This window comes from Panulirus ornatus, chromosome 10, assembly GCF_036320965.1.
Source record: "Panulirus ornatus isolate Po-2019 chromosome 10, ASM3632096v1, whole genome shotgun sequence".
Taxonomy (NCBI): Eukaryota; Metazoa; Arthropoda; class Malacostraca; order Decapoda; family Palinuridae; genus Panulirus; species Panulirus ornatus.
The window spans coordinates 61,526,948-61,541,241 of NC_092233.1; the positions used below are offsets into that span (position 1 = coordinate 61,526,948).

General features: G+C 38.6%; 1 protein-coding gene across 2 annotated transcripts in view; it reads right to left on the bottom strand.

Moving 5' to 3' along the window:
• Positions 1-14,294, bottom strand: part of LOC139751021 (uncharacterized) — a 66,351-nt gene that overhangs the window by 31,293 nt on the left and 20,764 nt on the right. For both annotated transcript variants that reach the window (XM_071666102.1, XM_071666103.1), the window contains exons 5-9: positions 12,202-12,375; positions 6,589-6,704; positions 6,181-6,304; positions 3,879-4,026; positions 1,916-2,095 (exon numbers count right to left, since the gene is read on the bottom strand). In XM_071666102.1, coding sequence (XP_071522203.1) covers positions 1,916-2,095; positions 3,879-4,026; positions 6,181-6,304; positions 6,589-6,704; positions 12,202-12,375 — 742 coding nt within the window. The remainder of the gene's footprint in view (positions 1-1,915; positions 2,096-3,878; positions 4,027-6,180; positions 6,305-6,588; positions 6,705-12,201; positions 12,376-14,294) is intronic.

Consider the following 14,294-nt stretch of genomic DNA (forward strand, 5'->3'; position numbering starts at 1 on the left):
CCACGGCTATCTAATCTAGTTATAGATGGGTAGGTGAGGGAGGTAAATGATAAGGTTTTAGAGAAAGGAGCAGGTATGCAGTCTCTTAGGGGTTGGGGGCTTGGAAGTTGAATTAGTTGTTTGCTGAAGACACAGCACTGGCAGTAAACTTGAATAAGAAAATGCATAAGTTGGTGACTGAGTTAAGGAGAGTGTGAGAAAGGAGAAAGCTGAGAGTAAATGTGAGAAAAAGGAAAGTTATTAGGTTTAGCAAAGACACAGGTTATTCTGAGTGAGTTTGAATGGAGAGAACTCAGAGGAAGTGGAAAGTTTCAGATACCCAGGAGTGTATATTGCACCAAATGGAACCACTGGAGTTGAAGTGAGCCATTGGGGTGATGAAGCAAAAGTCTTAGATGCACTGAGGAAAGTGTGAAAAGAGAGGTCACTGACTTTAAAGGTAAAGGTGAGCATGTTTGACGGTATAATAATCTCATCGATACTGTCTGGATGCAATGTGTGGGACATATTGAAAATGTAAAGAAGCAGGTGGATGTGCTGGAAAAGAAATATCTGTGGACAATATATAAAATGAGGAGAGTTAATCAAATAAGAAAAGACAGGGTAAAAGAAAGTGTGGTGGTAAGAAGAGTATGTATGAAAGAGATGAAGAGAATGTGCTAAACAGGTTTGGACATATGGGGAGGATGACTAAGAGGATATACATGTCAGAAAAGGAGGGAACAAGGAAAAGGGGGAACCAAGGAAGGGGTTGAATGAAGTGACAGATACTTTGAAGGTCTAGGGCCTGAACATGCACGAGGGTGTGAGGGGTGCAAGGGATAGAGCGAATTGGAGCAACGTGGAATACATGATACAATGTGCTGTCAGCTGGCTGAACCAGGGCATATGAAGTGGTTCAGGGAAACCCTGGAAAGGTCTAGGAGGCCTGGGTATGGATGGGGGGACTCTGGTTTTGGTGCACCATATGTGACAGCTAGAAAGTGGATGTGAATGAAAGAGGCCATTTCTTCATCTGTTCCAGGTGCTACCTCACTAGCATGGGCAAATACAAATGAATAAAAAAGATATCATTCTACTCTTGAAGATAATATGTATGCTGTAGGATTTGGTCAAGTATTACTCTTCAACTGGCTTAACACAATTTCACAGTCAAGGCAGATTTTACAAGAAGTTTACAGAAATAAGCAGAATTTGTGAATAATCTGTAATAAAATAATCTAATAAAATAATAATAATAATCTAATAAAACCACTAGCAAATTGTGATGAACATACATATGCTATCCTCTAAAGATGACTCTGATGATCCATCCACAGGGAGTCATGGGCTCTAGCTGAATGACTGTAGAGTGTATGATGCTACCTAGTTGCACTAATCCTACAGTCATCTAGCAAAACGATTATATGGCACTGCTCTTGTAGGATCATGTGTACCATACTCCATCTCCTTTTGAACATACCATTCTTCTTTTAAGTTTAGTATGTTCAAGTACCCCACTGTATAAAGTTACGAGAGGTTTAACAGTAATGGAAACTTACAAGAGCTTTAACAGTAGTAATAAATGATTCTTTAAATGATACAAAAATAAGTGTCAGTAACAGAAAAGGCTCTTCCCTTGTAAGCATTTCCCTTATGAGCAGCTGTTACCAGTCTCAGCCTGCATGAGGTTATACTGCAGTCGAAAAGACACTAAGGTAAGACTATCATTGGGAGTACAGTTTCATCACAGAACTTCTCGCTTTGGTGAGATTGTATTGCTGGGAATACAGTTTCATCCATCGCTTCCCTGCTACTGGAGGAAGCACTTCCTTGGAGCTGCAGGAGTGCCTGGGAAAGGTGTCCTGGATCAATTACAAATAAACCAAGACCAGCTAAAACTACAATACAGCTTCAAAGAAAAATATTCACTGACCTGTTGATATCTTTCCTCCATAGTTGCGAGCACCATAGTTCCTATCAGCAGCATAAAGGGCATCAAGCACATGTTGAGATAACTGCTGATGAGGCTTTATCTTCTGGTTTGGGGAAGTCACCAGGTTGTGACTGTAATCATGTACCTCTGTCTGTCTATACTGCTGTGAAGGATTTCCAACTGAAAAGATATGCATTACTTTAAAAAAATGTTCAATAATTATTCAGTTCACAAATTTTTTTTATACACTATTCATTATTTTGAAGCAACTGATGGTAAAGCCATTGTCAATGTAGGTAGTAGTTGGCTGGCAGCCAACGATCTGGGAGGTTTACTACCAGTCCTACCTGCCTAGTATCAGGAGGATTAGTGATGGCTGTGTAGTGAGCCAGTACTTCAGCTGTTGTCAAGTTGTACTCCTCTGAGCCAGTTTGCTGTCTTTCCTTTCTGCCTCACCCACACATGGACTACTGGCATTCTGTCTACAAACACACAATCTCTCCTTGTCATACATAACACATAACAATACTTAACTCATACACCTCATTACTTGTAACTCTGATTTTCCAAAAGAAGGAACAGAGAAGGAGGCCAACTTCTGTTCTTAACGCTAACCCGCTGACACAGGAAGTGGTAAATATGTATGAGAAAAAAAAATTTCCAGCAATGAGCAATGAGCTAGCCCTGGCTTTTAACAAAATCAGCATGAAAAATTGGTGCTATACAGAGGTTAAAGCAACTCTGTTTTGCACTGAAGTATTTTTCAAGCCAAAAATATTTTGGTTTCAAAACTGGAATACAATGTAATAACAAGCTTCTATAATTCAAATGATAATGTACAATATCTCATAATGCTTCCTCTGTCTGGCAAATGCTATGACTCATGAAATGAGAAATCATGATATACTCTAAACATGTAATCATGCTTTCTTCCAGAACTAAATGGCCTTTAAAACAAAATTTCAACCCAATTTCGTATTCAGTTTGAAAAATTGTCCCTTTACTGAGGTTTTCAAGGAAATCTATTATCCTCAGTAAAACAGCATGAAATGCTGATAATATAGTTCAGAGAACATTTTGGCCAGAAAACATTTTGTTCCCAAATTGAAATTTAATGTCATGAAATTCTTCTACACTTGGAATGATAATGTAAACTATATCATATTGATTTCTCTATACAGATTAAAAAAATGTGAAAGCAATTCTCAAAAATCTTTTTAATCCTTTTGTCATTCAAATGCTTAATTATAAGACTTAATGGCCCTTAAACAATCTTCCAGCCCCAGCACCATATTTAGCATCATAAATATGTGCTTTACTGAGGTTTTGAAGCAAATCTATATTCCAAAGAAAAACAAAAAATGCATGTAATATTTCAGGATACTTCAAGGCCAATAATTTTTTTCTTTCTTTCAATATTGAGATATAATAAAAAAACAAGTACTTGAAATGATAATGTAAAATATGTCATAAAATCATAACTGGACAAGTTATAAAAAAAATCTACAATTCTCAGTAGCAGAATGTATTCAGACTTTGGAATTATACATATTTTAGACTATGATCTGATCATAAAACTAACAGACAGTATTATTTCAGAACTGGGTGAGCATATTAAGACATACACTGCAGTCTAAGAGTTAAGAGCTTTAGAAATAAGATTTTTGATATTCTACCTCAGCATGTTAACTAAAAGTTATCATTCTTTTTTTCTCCCATACTAATAATAGCAGTGACCAACAGTTTGTGTGTCCTCATTTGAATAACTTACATATTGTATCCTGAATCACAGTTAAGTATGTAAGATATTTGTTGGAAAATGTCCTTCTCAGTTTAACAAACATAAATTCTTCCCAAATAGTCAAGTATTCTTAGGGTGAAGTATCTGGCTTTTACCTGATGGAATAGACTTTAATATAATACCACCAATTCACTACAAAAATCAATTATTAGACCAACTTACCATAAACGACCTTTGGTTCTGCTGTCACTGAGCTGATGTTATCTTTAAGTTCCAGCATCATAATCTCTTTCTCTAATTCAGAGATGTGCTTTCTAAGTTTCTGGCCACCATCATCGAGGGCTCTAGTGTTTACCGCACGATACATCATCTGATGAAATGAAAACTTTTAATAATGTACTGTGACATTTTGTAGTAAACCTGAGCCCCAGGTTAAAAAACTGTCCCAAGACCTTCTGAAACCTGGTCAAGGTTTCATCCACATGACCTAATCTGCCAAGACCTGAACACTGGAGCATGATTCTTATCATCGTGGGTCTAGGGACATAGCTATGCTGAAAATGTATTTCTGCAGCACTCATGCCCAATGATGCTCATCCTCTACATTAATAGCACAGTAGTGTCCTCCAATGAGAAAATACATCCTAAACTTATCATTCAGCTTAACTATAATTACCCATTTGTAGAGTATGGGGCCACATCTCTTGAACTTTCTCTAATATCACATAACTTTTGTTAATATTTGTATGCTGTCACCATTCACAACTTCGACACTCAGTTTATTTCACTTATTCCTTTCCCTTTATAGTATAAAGGCAATTCTTTACATGTAAAAAATTCTCAGTTTCAAGTCATGGTCTCTGGCTGTTCTATGCACCTTGTCAAGAAATGTTCACTAATGAGATGTTCATACTAGTTTAAAAACTCAAAGGGTTGGGGTCATTCACCCCTTAATATTGAGCAAAATTATGGCCTCCATCCTTTTACTGTAATCAACTCTCTTAAGACTAACAATATCTTTGTTGCCCTCTTCTGAACCTTTTCTACCAATGCACTGTATTTCTTTAACCATGACCCTATCTAAACTTTGATAGGATACGGTAGTTGTATAAGCTGCCTCTTCCTGCTCTCAATCAAATTCAAAGGGTGCTTCATTGGTATGTGGATATGCCTTGTGTCACAAGCAACTACAAAAATTTCTAGAGTGCTACAGTTGTACTTGTATAAGTTGCCCTTCCTCAATGTCATTTAAACTGAAAGGCACACTTTATTGGATTGTAGAGATGCGATATATTACAAGCAAGTGCAATTAGCATCAGAAAAGAATTCTAACATCCAAGTTACCTTCATAACAAGATAGGGGGAAATATGGTCCTGGTGTGTATCCTTGGTAAGTCCCATACCAATTAGTGGCCATCAGAATATCAGTGATAGGTTTGGACTAATGATGGTGATAATGACATAGTGGATGTTGAACTGTTAGTATTGGGAAAAGTTCTTTGCACATCACTCATCAATTTGTGGTGGCATTCTCTCTCTCCAGTACTCTTCCATTCTATTTCCCCATGTCACAGGTAGCCTTCCTCTACACCAACCCCTTTAAATGTACTATCATACACTCCTCAATTTACCATTCCACAAGTTCTTCCCTGTGCATTCCCTGCCATACCACACCTCTCACGCACTCCTCTACTTTCTTCATTTCATCTACTCACACCACATGCTCTTCTTAAAGAGTTCATTTCCACAGCCTGGATTCTAGACCTCTGTGACTCATTCCATGTCCATGTTTTGACTGCATACATCAGGGTTAGGACTATGCTGTCCCTTAATCCTTTCTTCACTTCCATACTTACACCTCTACCCTTCATTATTCTATTAAGGGACCCAATGAATCTTCTCTCCTATACTGCTCTCTCCCTACAGTGTGATGAACCCTGGGAACATCTGACTAGCAAAGGTGCCTAACTGTCAACACAAATGGGTGCAGATACATCTCTGAAGGCCAAAAGTGAAAATCAAGGTGTAAAAACACTGTAGACAGATGAAAGCAGCCACAACAGTCAACAGATGTTCCATAAAGAAGTGTGAACAAATCGACAACATAAGCTTACAAACAAAAGGCACCCCTAAACCTCTGTATTAATGTTACAGGCCAGGGTAAGATAATGTAAGGCTTTTGAGCATCTAAGAATGAGCATCAGTTGGATTCATAAGTATCACAGTGGTCAAAGTGAAATCCTCTTGGACACATAATTCTGAGCATAAAATGATGCTTTGACCCACCTTTTACTGTGTGCTCTCTCTGATGCTCAAAGGGGTCAGTCTAAAGAAGAAAAGTCAGAAACAAGACTCAATGAAAAATAACGTTTAGCATTGAGCCAATGACATCAAAGGGAGTTGGAATGTGAATGGGGCCTAAGGAGGAAACATCCATAAGACAGTTCCTGGTACTTTTTTCAAAGTAAAATTTTTATCATAAAGTTCTACTGCCCTTCCCTTTAGAGAGGATCTCTATACTTACCTGAAGCTCCTTCAATTTCTCTTTTTTAGCCTCCAATTTGCTCCTCACTTCCACTCCTGGTGAGGAGCTGCCTGATGTGTGAATAGTACTGATTTCTGGAGATTTGGGAAGCTGGGATTCAAACCTATTTCAAAGAAATTTTCAAAATTTTACTACTTTGTAAGATTTGAATGTCAAAAGACAAACAAAGGACAAACTTACATACAATGTGATCTAAAAAAAAATATGATATAATCAAGAACTGAATCATAATTACTGGGACCTTTACATAAACATAACATAATCAAGAACTAAATTATAATTACTAGGATACTTTCATAAAAGCTCCTTCTCATGAAAGCATTTACTATATTACAGTTTATAACAATATTAACTCAAAAAGATTATAAGAACCAATCTTGTACCTACCGGTATGGGCTTGTGCTTTTCTTCAGTGCAATGTCTTTTTTCAACTGTTTTATCTGTTTACGCAACTTTTCCCCACCATCAGGAAGAAATTCAGGATTTGTGGCAGCGTAAACCATCTACAGAAAATTAAATGCATGCTTGTGGTAAACAGTGTAAAATCATAAATAAGAGCACATCTCGGCAACAAGCATACAAAAGCCTTTAAAGGGAGAATTACAAGCTTGCAAGGTCTAAGCTGGTACTGGTAGTCTAATCCAATTTCCAGATACAGCATACACACAAAAATTGTGTTTTGAAACATCTATCTATTCATGTAGGTAGTACTCGGTAGGCAGCCAACGAAGGGAGGTATATTACCATCACTACCCACCTGGATATCAGAAGGGTTAGTGATGAGTGTAAAGTAAGCCAGCACTTCTTCCGTGGTTGTCAAGTGGCTATCTTTTGACCCAGGTAGCTATCATTTCTTTCTGCCTCACACATACATGGACTACTGGCATTCAGTCCACAAACATACAATCTCTCCTTGTCATATATAACACTTGAAAAAACTTAACTTACACAGCTCATTCTTCATAACTCTACATTTTCCTGTGTGCTAGTCCTGCCTTTTGGCAAAATGATAGGGGCAATAGATAGTAACAGTAAGCAGCAGGAACAGTCAGGCAAGAGGAAAGAGCATTAGGAAGAAGCAGTAAGTAGGAACATTTGGTCAGGGCCTCTGCAAACACTGTACTAGAGATGCCCCCTGCCAGTGGTCTGTTAAGGGAAAGGCACTAGAAGCTACGACATGGCACTGAAGTTCACTATTACCATGGCCATCTCCTTGACGAAGTTCTAGTTGGGAACATGCATCAGAGATATGGATAGAGTAGACAGAACCTATATGTCTCACCTACAGACACAGCCCCTTGAGCAACTGAGAGCTTATCCATATGAAGAAGGGATTTAGGAAAAAAAAAAAAATCCTATGTCTTACAGACAATATGGCCTTCATTCTGGGCCATTCGCTTTAGAAAGTGGAATACCTAAAGCAATACGTGGACAGTCAGCCAGACGCAAAGTTTTTTCAACTTGATTGTCATTTCCTGCATTGCACTGCGAGGTGACTAGGAACAGACGAAGAAAGGCCACATTCATTCATATCTATTCTCTAGCTGTCATGTTTAATGCAATGAAACCACAGCTAACTATCCACAACCATGCCCCATAGACTTTTCCATGGTTTCCCCAAACTGCTTCACATACTAAGGCTCAGTCCTATGACATATTGACTTCTGCATGCCACATCGTTCCAATTTACTCTATCCTGTGCAAGCCTTTTACTGTACAGTACAGTTACACAAAGGTGTTTGTCAAATATTAAACTCCTTTTGCTAATCTCATTCATCAAAAAGTTCAAGAAAGTCAAAATAGAAGCCACTTCCTGATATCGTGGGCCTAAGTAGACAAACTTGTACATCCAAGCTGCTTAAGACTTAACCTTAAATGGCATACATGGTTTGGGAAGAAAAAATATATAAGCATTCAAGAGTAAATGAAAAATATTTATAAAGTTATAATACTGTATTACCTTTGTGATGGTCTTGTCCCAAGCTAAGTGAACACCCAGAATGGGTGTGAATGATGTGTTTGACAGCTTCTGTTAAGAGGGGAACTTACGGTAATGACTTTTTCTTTCTACTGAGGCACAGTGTTTGTGTTAAATAACATAAGCAGCAGCCTTATAAAATTAGAAGGGACTCCTGAGGCAGAAAGGTAAGGTATGGTATATAATTGTTTAAATCTTATCATACCTTCCTGCCCTAGGAATCCCTTTTATCCTTATGAGACTCCTGCAGCACTCAGGAAGCTGGCTGTGTCCACTAGTCAGGACTACAGGTCACAAAGCGTTATGATGTATGTGCCTCTAGGTGCTGTGAGTGTTGTGCAATTGAGCAGTAGGTGCTCAGTGTCTTCTTTATGGTAGCTCTACAGTGGGCATGGGACATTTTGAAATGATGTTTGTAGTGCTGGATGATGTTCAGAGAGGAAGTGGGAGAGTGTGACTCATGTTGGTCTGGGGACTGTCGATTTTGATGAGTGTATGTCTGGTGGCCTGGAGTTTAAGAGTGAGTTAACAGGTTGGCTGTCTAGTGCTCACCAGGTTATCTCAATGTGTTCAAGATTTGTCTGTATTTCATCTGTTGGGGGATCTTTGAGTAGAGTTTACTGAGGTGTGAGGCTGCAGTAAGCTTTTTATTTCTTTTTGAGGCTTAGTGGTTAGTTATGCAGTAGTTAGGGTGGAAGGTGTCTAGTGCTATCGCACAGAATTGTGTGCCAAGCATGTGAGATGGGACTGTACTGGGAAGATCTTTGTTTCACTATGAAAGCATTGAGTGTTTGTGGTTGCTAGGCAATCAGTTTTTGTTCTAGGTGCACTATTTTGTGTTGCTTGCATGTTTGCAACTTTGCGAGAGTGGATGACCAGGTGGGTGAACCAAAGTTTAATGAGATGGCCTTGATTAGGGAATTCTATTGCCCATGCTAACACAGAAAAACAATGAAACGATAAAGGAAGAATCAGGATGGTACTTGAAGCAGTAAAACATGGAGGATTTCAATTTCAAAGACACAGGAAGGAAAAGTTTAGATCCTTATACAAACACAAAATAGGTAAGAAAGGCACAATCTTTTAAGCCTCAAGGGGAAATGCCATCTGAGTCTTACATTCTGTCCACCAGGAACTGGATGAGTACCTGGTAGAACCTGTGCAAGAGTCCTCACTGCTTCTTGGAGCTTCCCTCTCACACCATACAATAATGCCTTCCACAAGGGGTCTCTATCAACCTTATCATACACTTTCCCCAGATCCATAAGTGCCACATACAAATCCCTTTCTTCTTTTTAAGTATTTCTCAGAAATTCTTCGAAGCAAACATCTAGTCCACACATCCTCTTTCACTCCTTCCTAGTAAGATGCTATATGGAAGCAATCACCTTATCAATCACCACTTTCCCATAAGAATTTATCAGATATACTCACGTATACTTGGTATCCAATTTTCCCCTTTTGTATATATATAATGGCACTATACAGGCATTTCACCATCCTTCCAGCACCTCATCTTGAGCCATACATATAATTAATGTGTAGTGCACAAAGAGAACTGTATCTAAGTAAGGTAGAGAAAAAATGCAGATGTGATTACGATAGGCTGTAATGTTCTCTTGAAGCTAGTGTCCTGGACCGAGTTTGGGAACAAACAAATCATCAGATTATATTACAAACTCAGTCCAATAAGTCTTTAACTTTTTTTTTTTTTTTTTTTTTTTTTTTTTTATACTTTGTCGCTGTCTCCCGCATTTGCGAGGTAGCGCGAGGAAACAGACGAAAGAAATGGCCCAACCCCCATACACACGTACATACACACGTCCACACACGCAAATATACATACCTACACAGCTTTCCATGGTTTACCCCAGACGCTTCACATGCCTTGATTCAATCCACTGACAGCACGTCAACCCCTGTATACCACATCGCTCCAATTCACTCTATTCCTTGCCCTCCTTTCACCCTCCTGCATGTTCAGGCCCCGATCACACAAAATCTTTTTCACTCCATCTTTCCACCTCCAATTTGGTCTCCCTCTTCTCCTCGTTCCCTCCACCTCCGACACATATATCCTCTTGGTCAATCTTTCCTCACTCATTCTCTCCATGTGCCCAAACCATTTCAAAACACCCTCTTCTGCTCTCTCAACCACGCTCTTTTTATTTCCACACATCTCTCTTACCCTTACGTTACTTACTCGATCAAACCACCTCACACCACACATTGTCCTCAAACATCTCATTTCCAGCACATCCATCCTCCTGCGCACAACTCTATCCATAGCCCACGCCTCGCAACCATACAACATTGTTGGAACCACTATTCCTTCAAACATACCCATTTTTGCTTTCCGAGATAATGTTCTCGACTTCCACACATTTTTCAAGGCTCCCAAAATTTTCGCCCCCTCCCCCACCCTATGATCCACTTCCGCTTCCATGGTTCCATCCGCTGACAGATCCACTCCCAGATATCTAAAACACTTCACTTCCTCCAGTTTTTCTCCATTCAAACTCACCTCCCAATTGACTTGACCCTCAACCCTACTGTACCTAATAACCTTGCTCTTATTCACATTCACTCTTAACTTTCTTCTTCCACACACTTTACCAAACTCAGTCACCAGCTTCTGCAGTTTCTCACATGAATCAGCCACCAGCGCTGTATCATCAGCGAACAACAACTGACTCACTTCCCAAGCTCTCTCATCCCCAACAGACTTCATACTTGCCCCTCTTTCCAGGACTCTTGCATTTACCTCCCTAACAACCCCATCCATAAACAAATTAAACAACCATGGAGACATCACACACCCCTGCCGCAAACCTACATTCACTGAGAACCAATCACTTTCCTCTCTTCCTACACGTACACATGCCTTACATCCTCGATAAAAACTTTTCACTGCTTCTAACAACTTGCCTCCCACACCATATATTCTTAATACCTTCCACAGAGCATCTCTATCAACTCTATCATATGCCTTCTCCAGATCCATAAATGCTACATACAAATCCATTTGCTTTTCTAAGTATTTCTCACATACATTCTTCAAAGCAAACACCTGATCCACACATCCTCTACCACTTCTGAAACCGCACTGCTCTTCCCCAATCTGATGCTCTGTACATGCCTTCACCCTCTCAATCAATACCCTCCCATATAGTTTACCAGGAATACTCAACAAACTTATACCTCTGTAATTTGAGCACTCACTCTTATCCCCTTTGCCCTTGTACAATGGCACTATGCACGCATTCCGCCAATCCTCAGGCACCTCACCATGAGTCATACATACATTAAATATGTATGTGTGTGTGTGTGTGTGTATGTGCGTATGTGTGTGTATGTGTGTGTGTGTGTATATGTATATATATATGTATATTATCCCTGGGGATAGGGGTGAAAGAATACTTCCCACGTATTCCTCGCGTGTCGTAGAAAGCGACTAGAGGGGACGGGAGCGGGGGGCCGGAAATCCTCCCCTCCTTGTATTAACTTTCTAAAATGGGAAACAGAAGTCTTTAACTTACTAGACTAAATTTGCAATGTATTAGACTTTTATAAAAATTTCTGTTACTTCCTAAACTTACACCATAAGAGTATGAAGGGCTTGTTGGAAGACAAATTTCAATGCAATAAGCCCATTATAATGGTGTATACTGTACATTTTATTGTTCTTGTTCTTTCATCCACTTTTTTCTAATCTCTTTCCTGCTTTATGGCTTCGCTACTATGCATTCTTTTCAAAAAAATTTCATACTGTACCTGGTTTTTCACAATGCAAGCAGTGCAGTGGCAACAAATTACAAATTGTCTCCTTATAATGAGTCTTATGATCTCTCCACAACTCAATCATATTTTGAGAACAAAGAAGATAATGAAATGAAAGGACAGCACCTCGGATCCCAGCAGAGATAATATACATCCTGTTTGAAAGAATTTATAATATCATTCCTTAAAATTACCTATAATGTTTTGTGAATCTAAATATTAAGTACAACACATATACTTACCTCCTTCTGCTGCAAAATCTTCTCCAACTCCTCTATGGTTTGTGAAGACAAAGACTGTCTATTTTCATGGGAGGCCACTGATGTTAAGATGTTGTGCTCAGAGACATCACTTGAGGATAATATATTGGAAATATTATGTGATGAATTGAGGCTATCACTGGCACTTGCTTCATTCTGAAAGTATTATGGAACTTTATTGTAAAATTCAGATGAAAACATGAACAAAAATAAATCCAATGTTTATGAGTTTTTAATTTAATATTTATTTACAGTGTTAACTGTATGTAATACTAGTATGTATTTAGCCTCCAACAGTATTACAAGGCTTTCAGCATTACATATATAGCAAGAAAAATCAACCTCATAAACATCAAAAAGTAAGTTCACTCTACAATAACTTTCTTTTTCATCATTCAATACAACTCTGGCACTTAAGGACCTTCATAGCTTGAAAGACCTGTGAACACAGTGATGCATAAAAATATTTCCTAGATATAGTACATCTGAGGCTCAAGATGAATGTGAGGCTTAAGTTTAAAAAAAAAATCAACAAAACAAAAGCTGAATGTGAGGCTACTAGTCCTAGAGAAGTTATCAATGAAACAAGTGATTGAACATTTCATTCTTGGTTACACTAAAGCCTTCAATTTTAAGCTGTATACAGAGAGAGAGAGAGAGAGAGAGAGAGAGAGAGAGAGAGAGAGAGAGAGAGAGAGAGAGAGAGAGAGAGAGAGAGAGAGAGAGGAGGAGAGGAGGGAGGGAGGGAGGGAGGGAGGGAGAGAGAGAGAGAGAGAGAGAGAGAGAGAGAGAGAGAGAGAGAGAGAGAGAGAGAGAGAGAGAGATTCTTTAAGTTTCTTGATGAGTTATTTTCCATTTAAAAAACTGCAAATATCTCTCTCTTCATCATTCTAGACTGCTGAGTTCAACTTCTTCCATCTTTTCAAGGTAGCTCATATGCTCCAGTCCACTGGTTTTACTTGAAAAGTGTTTTTGTATTTTCTCAAGCTTGTTCATTTCAATCTTATCAATATGAGACAAAACAATGGAGTAGAAATAGTACAATACAATAAAAAACAATACAATACAATGAAGTAGAGGTAGCAGCTAGAAACATTAGGCAGGAGCATTAGGTAGAAGAAGTCAACAGGAACATTAGGTAAGAGCCTCTGCAAACAATGCGCTGGAGCTGCCCTCTGCCAGTGACCTGTTAAAGATGAGGCACTAAAGGATAAGAAGCAGCAATGGAGTTCACTAGTTATGGAGACTCTACTGCTGCAGCTAACCTCTTAATGGAGTTCCAAGGAGGGAAAAGCATCAGAGATACAGATAAACATAAAGAATACAAAAAAGCAGTTTTCAATTTTACTAATTACATATGCATCAAATACTTCCATCATTTTTTTTTTATTTCTTCTTGTAAAGGCTCTTAACATCATATGATTCATCAACTGGTTAGAGAGCATTACCAATGTATTTCTTAACTTCAGTTTCCCTCTTATAATGATTCCCAAATTCTTGATGGTAATCTTACTCTCTATTTCATATTTTGTGGTCTCTATATGTAGGCACTGAAATACTGTTCACTGTCCCATGATTTATTTGTTTATATTTCTTTCACCAAATTTCATAAAGTTCTTTTCCATCCATTTGTAAAAAGTATCTGGTTCTCTTACAGAGGACAAGAGAAAGGGAGAGGGAAATATTTAATCACAAGTAATTAAAGTGAGATTTTCTCAAAAAGCAGAGTCTGTGCATAACCCTCACCACAGGAAAACTTAGAGCTATGAAGAATGACTCATGTGAAGTATGTGTTGTCAAGTATTATGCATGAGATAGAGCAATAAGATTCTACCTAATGGTAGTGCTAGTAAACAGTGCTCACTGCAGCAAAACATAGTTATAAAGAATGAGTTGTATGAATTAAGTGTTGTCACATGTTATGTATGAGATGTAGAGATATAAGAGATAGCACATTTCTGAGTCACAATACCCCTTGAATAATCATTTACTCACAGCTCATTGGAGTGTGACTTCAGCCGTAAGTCCAGACTTCTTTGGAATACTTCTGTGGTCACTCCATGCCTGTTTCTAAT